This window comes from Scyliorhinus canicula, chromosome 17, assembly GCF_902713615.1.
Source record: "Scyliorhinus canicula chromosome 17, sScyCan1.1, whole genome shotgun sequence".
Classification (NCBI taxonomy): domain Eukaryota; kingdom Metazoa; phylum Chordata; class Chondrichthyes; order Carcharhiniformes; family Scyliorhinidae; genus Scyliorhinus; species Scyliorhinus canicula.
The window spans coordinates 45029660-45043930 of NC_052162.1; the positions used below are offsets into that span (position 1 = coordinate 45029660).

The following is a 14271-nucleotide window of genomic DNA, read 5'->3' on the forward strand; positions in this document are numbered from 1 at the left end:
AAATGTCTCTGTGGAAGAGGCTACGTGGAACGTTTAATGAGTGATGATGCTTTAGGTCATTATGGACGTCCTGATGAGTGCTGACAACCCACACGATGCTGCCACAAATTGTTCTATTCATAATACTTGTAGCATGAATAATTCAATATGTGGGCTGGGGCTGAGTTAGTTCAAGAGAGGGAACTGCCTACGACAATTACATTTGCTGTGTGATGTCAAGCCAACGTGCATTTACCCTAAGCCATCAGCCAATTATTTTGATTAAGAGATGCCTAAAATGGAGACTTGTTGCCTTCCTTATTTGATAGGTTGTACCAACTAAATTTTCCTAATTACTTTTTCTTCAGACATAATGCCTGCTTTGTTAAAAATCTCAACCATGCCTGGTTCCCATAGCGACAATCAGTATTTTCCATCAAAGTTTCCTTAATGTTTGTTTTAATACTTATGAATACCTTTACGGCAGGCCCAGAAGCCATATTGGGCCAGCAAGAATAACATTGGCAGTGTGAATGTCTTTCTTTCCTCTAGTGAGCTCTCCTTCCACAAGTAAGCAAATTGCGCACCTAGTTCCACACTAAATGGCCATTAAGAATTCATCCAACAGCCCAAAACGATTTTTGCACTTCAAGTGATAGTGCTTTACCTATTGATGTTGTTCCATTTCAAACCAAAATTATGAATGGGGTTTTACCCTGTTCTGTACTTAACGGTTAGTAGCTGTGCTGACACGTCTACTAGCTCTGTTAATCATTGATACATAAAGTTGCGAACTCTTCTCTGTACCGGATATAGTCTGAAGTTGCCATTTCCCCAAGGCCAGCTCTGAAGGATTAGAAGCAATATAAAATTGTCGCAGAAGTTGCTCCAGGGCAGTGCTCTCACCCAATCATCTTCATATGCTTCATCAATGACCTTCTCTCCATAAAAAGGGTAAAAATGGGGATGCTGATGTTTTGACAGTTTTCATTTCCACTCAATTCCTCAGGTAACCATAGAATTCCTAATGACAGCCTGTGTGTGCAAAACAAGATACCAAGCATTCAGGCTTGGATTGATAAGTGCGCAGTAACATTTGTTCTGCACAAGTGTCAGGCAATGATCATTTGAAACAAAATAAATTCTGACACCGCTCCATGACGTTCACTGGAATCATTGTTGAATCCCCTACCAGGAGTATTCTGCGATTTAACACTGGCTAGAAACTGAACTAGATGATCCATTTAAATACTGTGGCTGCAAGAGCAAGTCAAATGCCGGGGATTCCGTTTTGAGTGATTCGTCACCTGATTTCCCACATTTGTCTATCCCCTACAAGACAGAAGTCAGGAATGTGATTAAATACCCTTCACTTACTGGATGAGCGTGGCTCCAACAGCTCTCAATAAACCTGATGCTGGACAAAGCAACCCTCTTGATTAGCACCCCATTCACCATCTTAAATGTTCACTTCCTCACCTAACAGTAAGAAGTCTTACAACACCAGGTTAAAGTCCAACAGGTTTGTTTCAAACACGAGCTTTCGGAGCACGGCTCCTTCTTCAGGTGAATGATTCACCTGAAGAAGGAGCCGTGCTCCGAAAGCTCGTGTTTGAAACAAACCTGTTGGACTTTAACCTGGTGTTGTAAGACTTCTTACTGTGCTCACCCCAGTCCAACGCCGGCATCTCCACATCATGGTCACCTAACAGTGTCAGCAATGTGTACCGCCTACAAGATTCACTGCCGCAACGCACCAAGGCTTCTTTGCCAGTACCTTGGGAACCCATACCTTCTACCATCCAGAAGGAGACAAGGGTAACTGAACCATAGGAATACCACTACCTACTGCAGGTTTCCTTCCAAATTACTCGGACAAAATCCTGGAACTCTTTATCCGGCAGCACTGTAGGAATACCTTCACCAAACTGATATGAAATAAATGCTGACCTTGTCCATGATGCCCACACCCAATGAATAAATTAGGAAAACGTTAAACAAAGAAAGCTGACTCTTAATAGACACATCTACTGGAACAAAAAGCTTATTGTGACACATTATCCAAAATGCTTTTTGACAAGATGCTCAGAACATACATTTCTGCTGGCACAAATATCTTTAGATGTGTCTTTCAGATATTTAATTTAAGTCATTATTTTGTTAAAGTGCTGTTGAGCTCCTGGTTAAATGGAAGCTTAATGTACTAGAAAATTTTAATTATCAGTTGAGGTTTATGGTTTCTTAGTCTATTGGAATTACTGAGTTAATAAGCTGAAGATTCGAAATGTTTGGCAATGGCTTGTTTATGCTGGGGTGGCACTAGTTTCCAATGCCTGTGAAAAGAGATCTTGACTGTACTGATCACACGATTGCAAGGTATAATATACCATGCTGAGTATAATGTCATATCCATACGTGGGTTGAGCGCATTGAATGCAGGTTGGTGTGCCATCTTATACCTGGCCTGGCTTCATTATTGCATTGTATCTGGATTAATAACTCAGCATAGATTGGTGATTGCAATGAATCTGCCAAAGTTCTGGTTAGTGCATTCCTAGCTACTCACTTAATACACACAAAACTATTGGGGGAGGAAACACTTGCCAATTAACTATGAGAGAAGGGAAAATACTAAGAGAGGTTAAGGCATATCACTTATTGGAGGTTCTGGGAATGAATGCCTTAGAGCAGGAGGCACTGCGATGATCCTGACAGTTACAAATATCTCAAAAGAGCTGACTCGGACGTCGGACTTTCTGATGGGAATGCTACAAAGTCACATTTGTGATCTTTTGCCAGCTTGATAGTTGAAGTGAAAACAGTTTTGGCAGTGTGTGTATAAAATAACCAAATGTAGTCTTCATCAGACCTGAGCACATCAAACTCGTCCATAATTCAAACCAGCATTAAACTTGAGCCTGGTCCAGAAAGCAAGGGAGCAAATAGATAGCCTTGGTCAGCTTGGAATGCTTCCAGGAATGATATTAATGAATGTTGAATGCATAACCAGTCCTGAATAGGCAGCCAGCAAAAAATGTTATTGTGCCTCAGTAGGAGGAATGTAAACAGATTCTGCACTGGTAGCCAACAGACATTAGCTCTCATCTCATAGTTGTTTCAATTTTCTTTGTGGGACAGGGGATGCTATTTCAATGAGTTTTAATTCTGACAGTGTTCTACCCTTTTGTTTCCTTTACTAAGTGGGAGTTTCAATTTTGATGGCTGTGCTCTCTAATCATTTGACTGTTTTTCAGATAAGTAGGTACTTCAGAAATTAAGCTAATCGATTGAGGTGCACACGATGTATAAAGGAGCCTTTTAGTCGAAGGCATAAAAAATCAAAGAATAATTTAAAGTAATTGAACCCACTGGACTGAATAATACAGGGGGTGGGGGGGGGGGGGGGGGGAATGGGAGGTGGACAGCACCCAATCCCAGGAAACCAAGTCGGCATTGAGCTCACACGCTCCACACCGCCAGCCCGTGCAGCAGTAAAGCGCTGCTGGATGGACTAATGAGGGCCAAATGAGACTTCTGCCCCTCATTGGGGTGGAGGGCCCACCCTCTGAACTGCCGATCAATCGGATTAGTGTCAGTGGCCAATGCCGCGATTGCTGGAGTAAAAAGGACCCCAAGATCTTGGACCCCTCGAGCATTTCAGCTGCCTAATCCTTGCTGGAGATATTGACATTTCTCAGAGTGTTTCCCTGTCAGGCATCTCAAGTCTACAATACACTCTGTGGGGCTATAATGTCAGCTCTAGTATGATCGTTAAAAATCACAGAGCACAGTGCAATGTGGAATTTCATGGTAAACCTTTCCTGAATTACTGAGATTTAATATGTTAGCAGGGGATGGTGGCGAACTTTTGAACTGTGCTACCATGGAGTACACAAAGGTGGCTAATAAGTCCTTGGGATGTTGCTTTCTAACTAGGGTTTCCTGTGGTCTAGATAATTCCTATTATCTGTACTCGTATCCAAGAGTTTTTGTCTTAATGCTTTGGAAAATGTCTCCTTGGTTTTCTGCGAACCACTAACAGGGTTCATTTTCCAGATAATACATGTTACTTGAGAAGTTATCCAAGTATCACTTTTACTTCTATAGTGACAGGTCTTTCAGCTAGCCACTTGAAAACCATCTCCCATTGTTGTTAAATATAGCATGCTTCGTAACCTTTGTGGTATTTGAACAATGGCTACCAGTGACAATTGCAATTTCTCACAATTGCCTTATATCAGACCAACTATGTCTGGTTCCCCATATACAATTCGGCTCATCTGCCATCTGTTTTGCCCCTAACTCCTGTCATTAATTTAATTTTCCCTTCTAGAGCTATCAGATTCTGCTGCCAGAGGCCCACATTCTGATGGAGGTGTAGGTCTGTGTTCCAAATGCAGGCTGTGTCCCTTCCTACTGTATCAGTCACCACATCTACAGCAAGTTCAGATGCAATATGTTTATCAGTTCTAACTTTGCACACAGATTGAACAATTTAAAAATCATCTGTTCCATTTATCTGGAGAGGCACAAAGTCCACTCCACAGCAAGGATTAAATTCAAACAACTGATTCAAAGCGACCGATCAATAAACTTTACTTCCCTCCTCCCACCCAACCATCTCTCCCCACCCTGACAACACGCATGTGTGGTTACTTACATCAAAATTGTATACAGTGCCTGATTAACAGATGATCACTGCTCAGTATGCAACAGTTTAATAACTTCACCAAATGCTAACCTTGCTTCATGATTCACAGAATTGTTTCAGCCCAGAAAGAGGCCATTTAACGCAATTCATCTAGCCCCATTCCCTCACCTTCTCCCCACAACGCTGCATGTTCTTCCTTTTAAAATAACAGTCAAATTCCCTTTCAAATGTTTCAGTTGAACCTGCTGCCATCACACCATCAGGTAGTGCATTTTTTCTCATGTTGCTTTTGCTTCTTTTCCCAATTACTTTAAATCTGTGCCCTCTCATCCTTGATACTCTCATAAGTGAGAACAGTTTATCTCTATCTGCTCTGTCCCAGACCCCTCATGCTTTTGAATACCTCTATCAAATCCCCTCTCCACTTTCTCTTTGTCTCTAACTTCTCTAATACATCTTCATAACTGAAGTTCCTCATCCCTGGAACCATTGTTATGAATAATTTCTGCACTCTCTCCTATGTCTTCACATCCTTCCTTTTTTTATTCATTCACAGGATGCAGGAATCACTGGTTAAGCAGCATTTATTGTCCATCCCTAACTTTCCTTGAACTGAACTGCCTGACTTGTTAGGCTGTGAAGGTATTCGTTTAAGAGCCAATGACATGCTGTGGCTCTGGAGTCACATGTAGGCCAGGCCAGGTAAGGATGGCAGGTTTCCTTCCCTGAGGGACAATGATGAACCAGATGGGGTTTTAACAGCAATCAACAATGGCTTTATGGTCATCATTAGACTTTCATTCCAGATTTTATTGGATTAAAATTTCACCATCTGCCACGGTGGGATTTGAACCTAGGCCCCAGGGCATTAGTTATTTCTGATCTCTGGATTAGCAGTCCAATGACAATCCCACTACGTCACTGCCTCCTAAAGTGCAGGCCCAGAAATGGAAGCAATACTCCAGCTGAGGTAAAGTTTGTGTCTTATACAAGTTCAACCTAACCTCTTTGCCCCTATTAATAAAGCTCAGGATAACGTATGCTTTACTAATCGCTCTCTTTACCTGTTCTGCTACTTTCAATGATTTATGCACATATACACCCAGACCCTCTGCTCCTGCACACTCTTTAGAATTGTAACTTTATTTCATATTGTCTTTCCATCTTCTTCCTACCAAAATATATCATTTCACATTTCTCCACATTGAACTTCATCTTCCAACTGTCCACTCTTTCCAACAACTAACCTTCCTCCAGCCTGAGAAGCATCCACACTAACCACTATTTGCTGTTTCCTGTCATTCAACCAATTCCATATCCACGTTGTTACTGTCCATTTTATACCATGAGTTGTAACGTTGCTCACAGGTCTGTTGTGCGGCACTGAATCAAATGCCTTTTGGAAGTCCATGTATACCATATCAACAGCATTATCCTCATCATTCCTCTCTGTTATCTCTTCACAATAAACTCCACCATTTTTCCTTGAGAAATCCACTCTGGCTTTCTTTAATTAACTCAAATTTGTTTAATTTTGTCCCGAATTATTATTTGTAAAAGTTTCCCCACCACCAAAGTTAAACTGACTCACCTGTACTTGCTAGACCTTACACCCTTTTACAAACAAAGGTGTACCCTTTGCACTTCTCCAGTCCTCATCTCCAAGTTTAAGGAAGACTGTAATTTCCACTGTCACTTTCTCAAGTATCCTTGGTGCATCTCATCGAATGCTGGTGCCTTATCCACTTTAAGTACTGACGGTCTATTCAACATCATGTCCTCATCAACATTAAACTCTCTAGTGTCTGAATTGACTCCTCTTTCATCATAGCCTAGGTATCATCTTCTTCCTTAGTAAAGACAGATGCAAAGTATTAATTTAACACTTCAGCTCTGTCCTCTGCCTCCATGTGTAATTCCCCTATTTAGATCCTAATCAGCCTTACTCCCCCTTTTACCACTGTTTTACTATTTATATGTGAAAAATGAAAATCGCTTATTGTCACGAGTAGGCTTCAATGAAGTTACTGTGAAAAGCCCCTAGTCGCCACATTCCGGCGCCTGTCCGGGGAGGCTGGTACGAGAATTGAACCGTGCTGCTAGCCTGCTTGGTCTGCTTTTAAAAGCCAGCGATTTAGCCCTGTGAGCTAAACCAGCCCCTATGTCTTTAAAATACTTTAGGATTCCCTTTTATGTTAGTTGTCAGTATCTTCTCATACTCCCTCTTGCTTCTCTCATGCATTTTCACTTCCCCCTGAACCTTTTGTATTCAGCTTGTTTCTCGATTCTATTTTCTACCCACACTTCAGAATCACACTTCTACTTCAGTAATTTCCATCTTTTTGTTAAATCTAGGGTGCTATAGTTTTGTTTGACGTCCATTGCCTTTTGAGGGCATATACCTTGACTGTTCCCCACTATCTCTTCTTTGAAGGTAGCCCATTCTTCGGCTACCATTCCTCCTGCCAACCTTTGACTCCACTTTATTCAGCCAGATCTGTTCTTACTCCATTGAAGCTGGCTTTCTCCCGATTAATTATTCTTAGAAAAGTTACCAAAGTTCTGCCTAACAAAGTAAGGTATTAAAACTTGAAGTTCATCCTTCCAAATGGTGGCGTGGGAGAAGATTTTGTATTTGGTATTAAATGTGAAAAATGTCAGTCCAAAGAGATTTAACAATTCAATTTTTCCACATCTAACTTCCGGCTCTAACTCTGATTTGAGACGAAGGTGATTTTCTCCTTGCTACTTCTTTGTAAGTTATAAGGTCACTTGGCAAGCTCCAACACGTCAGCTTTAAAAAAAAAACTGTGCTTATACACCGATGATCAACCTCCATAAAATCCCAGCAGACACAAAAGCCTTCGCCTTCCAGTCAAAATTCCAAACACGTTCATGTATTCAGAACGGAATTTAATAATAGCTGGCGGCAATGATGCAATCTTGGCAGCACTTCCCTCACAGTTTGTGCACACCCGTGTTCTTACTTTTGCACTCTCTCCCTTCACTTCACTCACCTGTCTCTTGACAATCTTTTTCTTTTTGCTTTATTCTCCCACTTTCCCCCACTTCATCCCCTGAATGTACAAGACAGATGAGCATGACCTATCAAGACAACAGACAACTTGGTAGGAGTTGCTGTGAGCAGCAGTAGCATTTGCTGTAGTGGAGGGAGACCTGACTCCCATCTTGCCATTACTCCAGCCTGTACACAATGCACTCGCCTACAGCTGGGAACAATAATTTATTGATGCGAGAAATAATAAAAATGTTCCTGCATTCAGGAAAAATAAGACCTCATGCAGAGAAAACCAGCTTAATGTCCGCAGTACAGAACACCAACAACATTGATAACAGTAATGTGGGGGTCATGGGAAATGAAGAAGCAGTGGTTAGATGGTGCCAAGCTTGGCTATTTTGATGTCAATCTGGTTCTCAGAAACTGAAAAAAAACATCAATTGATAACTTTGGTTCTGGTTGATTATTGGTGATTGTAAAGCAAATATATTTAATAGATTCTGGTCAGTAAAGAAATCAGAGATTGTGCATGCCGCATTTTGGACTTTAGTGTTTAAATACCATGATTGGACAAAGTAAGATGGGTTCTGAGGTGCCTTTACTCAATGAGCTATTTTTTCCCCTGAAGGAGGTCTGTCCAATATGCTCCCTCATCCAGCACAATCAAGAAATGTATCAACTGCTTATTTGTCTCATTGCAGTTTATGGAACGTTGATGCCACAGGACAATTACTCACCTAATTACATTTGAGAATATTTCACTGTATGAAAAGTACTTTCACTGTGATTCTCTAATATCTCCTGTTTTTGACAGTGTTGCTCTGTACAGAATTACTGAATGGGATAATAATGTTGAGTTTTTTCTTTCTTGCAGCTACATCGAATGGGTCATACGAAGGTTTGGAGAACAGAAATGGTGGAGTGTGCAAAACTCGATCCATGAAGATAGTTATGAAAGTTGGACAAGGTAAAGTGAATCTCTATCTTAACTCCATGGTTTGTTCCTGAAATGGATAACTAAAATCACAGCTGTCTGCAATATGATCGGTTAAAACTACAACATGTCCACTCACAGCTCTGGGGTCCCAATTTGCAGTACTGATTTTAGCTTCAATGTGCTGAGTAAAGCCTCTGGACATTGAGGAGTTGGTATAACAGGATATTAATGCTCAAAAAAAGAGGATTGCCTGAGCCTTTCTCTTTCCCCTCCTCGCCACTGCCATCCACTACTGCCATGTACACCCAACATGCAATGTATTCAGTGTTGGGTCCTAAAGCTGATCATTGAGTTTCATTCTGTGGAGAATCCAAGAATTACCAAAAACACAATGTTATCCTGCGCAGTCACATTGTTGGATCAGTACTTTAATGTTACTATAATGTTACTCTTTGTTGAAAATACTTTAATGCTACTCTAACGCTACTTTTAGTTGACACCCATTCATATGCATGCGTCTAATTTCTGGGGATCCTGTTTATGCCTGTGTGCAATTATGTCTGATTTGTTTTTGTCTAGCTATTTAGGTGCAACTGACTTTTTTGCCCAACAGTCCATTTATTGGGATCTTTGTATGCGCATGTGTGTTGCTGAGCAGTATCTTTATGTGGGATGTCCTGGCCCCGCCCACCCACTACCAGGATCGTCCGGTTGCGCCAAGTCACTGGACTATTGGCTGTACCATTGAATCTCCCGTCACGGCACCAGCCACAACGGGGCCAGAAAACCCCATCCTTTATCCATCTGCTTGTCCATCTGTATTTCACATCCTTGTATGATTGTGTCTCCGTATTTCCATTCTTGCCTCTGCCTGTCACTAAACCTTGGATGATCTTAAAATCTCCCTGCATTTTCCAGCATGGAGTTTTGGAGGCTAATCACAGGAGCAGGAACCCAGCTGATTTTCCTTTCATTAACCCAAGGGTATGGTGGCTAATTATTACCCAAACTAAATTTGTGTTTCTTTCCTCTTCCTCCTTAATGTGAGTTGGGGATGAGAGTGCAGGGATAGTCGGAGCAGTCGGTGGGTGGGAGGGGATTATCAGCCTATGTCTTGCTGATACATTCTAAGTACAGAGCGAGAACACACACATAGACAGAGAGACAACCACTACACAGAGCAGTTAGCATTTGCAGACATTTCTGAGCGAGGTACAGAATAATGCCGCCACAGTGACCCCAGCCAATGCCCTCTCCTACCCTCACGGCAATGTCCCCATGAAACAAACCACAAATTCTACTCTGAACATTCTCCTCAGTCCTGGGTTTTTCTCATCATGGTGCCAGATCAAAGGGACAAATCACAACAGCTCTGCTGTGGTGCGGTCAGACTTCAGGACATTCCTGACGCCCATGGTCATTGCCCTGTGCTACCAAAGCACAGAACTGCCCAGTATTGGTCATTTTAAAATGTTTGTTCTCATGGCAAGGCTGCATCTACTGATTATTTGTAATTACTCTCAGAAGTTGATGTTTAGCCTTCTTAAACTGCTGCAGCCCTTGTGCTGATACTTTCCTCATAATGGCATTGAGGAAAGGTTTCCTGAAAGTTTGATCCGGCAATGATAAAAGAATAGCTGCATACATCCAGATCAGGATGTATGACTTGCAGGCTCCTGTAATATTGCTGCTATTCATCCTTTTCAGTGGCAGATGGCATGGGAAATGCTGTCCGAGTTAGCCTGGTGAGCTGCTGGATAGCGTCCTAAAGATAATACATGGTGTAGCCACAGTTCAGCTGTGGCAGAGGGAGGTGCGGGGGGGGGGGGTGGAAATTCGCTGGAATTCTCCGGCTGTTCGCTGGCGACTAGATTCTCTGATCCTTCCGGCAGCACAACCCCCCTGCAGGTTTCATGGTGGCATGGGGTGGCTTTGTTGGGAATTCCCATTGACAGCGGCGGGAGCAGAGAATTCCACTGCCAGCGAATGGCGTGCCACCCTACTGCCACCGAGAAACACACGTCTCGCAGGTCAGTGAATCCCGCCTATCGAGTTCAGTGAGGGAGACTCCAATCAAGCAAGCTACTTTTTACTGGGTTACATTGAGTCTCTTGAGTGTTGTCATAGCTGCCACCCATCTAGCTGAGTGATGAGTATTCCATTGAACTCTTGATTTGATCTGTCAGTGGCAGGTTAAGACTCTGGTCAGTTGTTACCCCTAGACTGTTGATACACTGATTCAGTCAGTAGTTCCATTGAAGATCAGGAAGAGGCTGTTGACCATTATTAGCGATGGTTATTGCCGGGCACTTGAGTGGTATGAATGTTAAGAGCCGCTGGTCAGGCTTAGCTGGATATTGTCAACTGACATGGGATTCTTCATTCATATCTCCTTCAGTAATGGAGATGAAAGCTGTAGAATCATCAGTGAGCAGCCCACACCTCACCTTCTACTGAAGGAATGGCCATTGATGAAACAGTTGAAGATGATTGGGTCAAGGACATCATACAGAGAAACCCTTGCACTGGGGTCTTTTGACTGGATGATTGAAACCGAGAGAGGATCTGACAGCCTTGATTCTTAATTTTGGTCATGAATGACCCCAGCCACTATGGGTTTCTTATTGACCTGAGTTTTGCTTGTTCTCCTTGTTGTGTACTCAGTCAAATGCTGCTTTGACGTTGAGGAAATTCATGCTCTTCTTGGCACCACAAAAACATTTTCAACTGGTGCCAGGCCTGTCCCCACAAGCTACCACCCCGTCCCCACCCCTCTTGCCCCCCTACCCTTGAAGATAAAACTTTCCTCTTCTCAGCGTTGGATCTTATGGACTTTTGAATCCCTTGACTAGCGAGCTGACAGTGATATTAAAATGTAGTCTAGTCCTAAAAATAGCTCCGACCTCTCAACAGGAATTGCAGTTGGCCTACCTACAGGGGAAGGTAGGCAGAACGGTAAAAATCTGAGGGCAGTTCATGAGATGGAAAAATGTGTTGGGATCATGGAGGTTAGATTGCTTTTACAAAAGCATGTGGTCAACCTGTTCACATTAGAATGCACTGGTTAGGTTATGATGTTCACAATGTACTAATACATGCCTGGTCTATGATGAAAGGCTTGTGCATCCAAATTTCCAAATCATTGGTTTTATATCACCCTTTTTACCTTTGGCAGTATACTTGCCCTTATTCCACTCCTTCATGCAACCAGACAACTTCTTGATCAATTAAAAAGGTGTGAACACACCTTGCCCATCGAGGATCAACCGACATTCCTTTCAAATTTCCCATCCCAACCTCTGTTGGCATTGCCAGAATCAAAAGTTGACTGCTTTTCAACTCAGCACTGATACTATGTGCTGCTGCCTCAGTCTTTACGTTTGACACCTTGATGTTAACCAAGAACCCTGCCCTGGTCCAGACACTACAGTACCAAACAGCTGGTGCAGTCAGTAATTTCCATCTCCCTTCCATCCAGATCCAAACACAAGACCAACGCTGATTGAAAAGAACCCTACAAGAGCCCCAGCTAAAGGCCAGGACAACACAGTGAAGAGCGTTATCTCCCTCTGGAAAGAACCATCTTCAGAAGATAAATCTGGGAACACAGGTGAGGAAGAGAGAGCTTGCTAGGATGTCTTTCCATAATTCTGCTTCCTGAAGTTAATGATGTTAGGATGATCCCAGAGGCTGGTAAATACATTGGGCTGTCACCTCTGAATCCTGGGTTTACTTGCAACCCAGATTGACAGGATAGAAAGAAATAATTTTCTGACTTCATAGTCCTGGAAGAGAACCTCTGATGCACTGTGCTTAATTTTCTAACCATTAATTTCAATGGTTCTTCAATTGTACATTTTTGGTATGCATTTCAAATGATTGCGGTTAGTGTGAATTCAGAAAGTTCCCTAACGCCTCCTTTGTTGGCTTCATAGGTTCCATGTTAAATCATTTTGGGCATTTAATCCTGCTCGGTCTAGGGCTAAACAATACAACTCGGTCCTATTTCAGCACATGTCAGGGCTAAGTTGTAAATTTCATTCTGAGGGAATCACAGGTTGTCTGGTGTGAGAAAGGGCAGGTAAATGATAATGTTGGTGCAGGGGAGTACTCTTCTGAAGGGGCTGTGGTTCGCTTTGGGGGAAAATTTGAGACGGTTTTACTCTGTGACTAACCTGTGCTTACTTAAGCTGGGATTGCCTGTTGGGAAGATAGAAGGAGTTTAAGTCTGAAGCATGAAATGGAAAGTTTCAATTCCCAGCAGTAACGTCCACTGTGATAAAGGAAAATGTGATTCTCTTCACGAAAATGCTTGTGAATCCATCGGCCCTTGCAGCTGGATTCGTACCACATTGAACCTAAACAACAGCTTTTACTATCTCCTGGATTACTTGTGCGGAGGAGGAAAGTGGAATTAGGCTACACAAGGGCAGTCTCCTTCGGCAGTCCAGCTCACACATTCAATGGTTTCTGTTCAAAGCAGTTACATTGAAACATGCCCGTTAACCGTCTTTCTTCTGGGTTTTTCGTTGTACCCGGAGCAGGTTTGCAGGTGGGAAGGGGCGTACAATTGAGTATAATGGTATGGGTTTCATCCCCAGCACTTCCCCACCTGTCCACCTCAACCACACTGCAATATTATATGTGACTGGGGAGGCGTTAGGCAAGTCACTAGCCCTTGGACTAATTATTGGCCACTTAAGGCCTCTTCCTGCCCCGCTACAATTTCTGCCGCAGAGTAAAGGCTGCCTCATTTGAAGCCCACCAGGTCCATTCCGCGAGTTGAGAAAGGGGGATACTGTGCCCTTACAGCTCTCCTCATTTCACCCTTCCCCCGCAGAGACTTGTGCCATGGCCAATGAACCACTATTGACTCTCCCTGCACCCCCCTCCTACCCTGGTCCCTCTGACAAAAAACACAACTTATCTCCCTATCTGGCTCCAGCGAAGGCCTCCTTTGGAGACTGGATGAAGTCCTAGCAGTAGTCACAGCGGAAGTGGCGCTGCTGGGACGAAAGGGTTACAAGTCATTTGATTGGCCGTTGGCTCTCACAGTTGAGACATCCTCCCCAAATGGTGGGGGGAAGGCTTTGCTTGAGATAATTAATGCCCCACCGGGCTTTTATTATTCAGTTCAACCGTTTTCAAGTTTAGGATGTCAGATACAGCTAAGAACATTATTGTAACAAGATTGAAAAGAGCAAGAGATGATGAGATCTCGAGGGGAAACAACAGAGACAGCAAACCTTTCATCTGGCACTTTTCACACTCTCGGAATGTCAGAAAGGGGTTCACAGCCAATAAATTACTTTTTAAGCATTGTTACTGCTGATGGGCAGCCAATTTGAGCAGCAAAAGCCCACAAGCAACAAATGAGATGAGCGATCGGTTAATTTTTTTATTGTTGGTGTATGGTAATTGGTGAATGTTGGCCAGGACATCAGGAACATTTCCTATACGGCTCCAAATAATGTCAGAGACTTTTCAGTCTACCTGAACTGTCAGACGGGACCTCAGTTTAGTGTCTCATCCAAAAGCCTCTGACACGTTGCAGTATTCCCTTAGTACTGTCAGTTCGGATGATGTGCTCAATTCCTTGAGTGGAGCTTGAACCTGTCCTGATAATGACAAGGTTATCACAGAGCCAGGCTGACACTTGGATCAGAAATCATTCGCTTGGAAGAA

The 14271-nt window shown here is 42.9% G+C and overlaps 1 protein-coding gene across 2 annotated transcripts in view; it reads left to right on the top strand.

The window, feature by feature from the left end:
- efnb1 (ephrin-B1) overlaps window positions 1-14271 on the top strand; it is a 223205-nt gene that overhangs the window by 200131 nt on the left and 8803 nt on the right. Inside the window, exons 3-4 of one of the 2 annotated variants that reach the window (XM_038774470.1) lie at window positions 8524-8616; window positions 12065-12196. In XM_038774470.1, coding sequence (XP_038630398.1) covers window positions 8524-8616; window positions 12065-12196 — 225 coding nt within the window. The remainder of the gene's footprint in view (window positions 1-8523; window positions 8617-12064; window positions 12197-14271) is intronic. The other variant, XM_038774471.1, reaches the window with a different exon arrangement.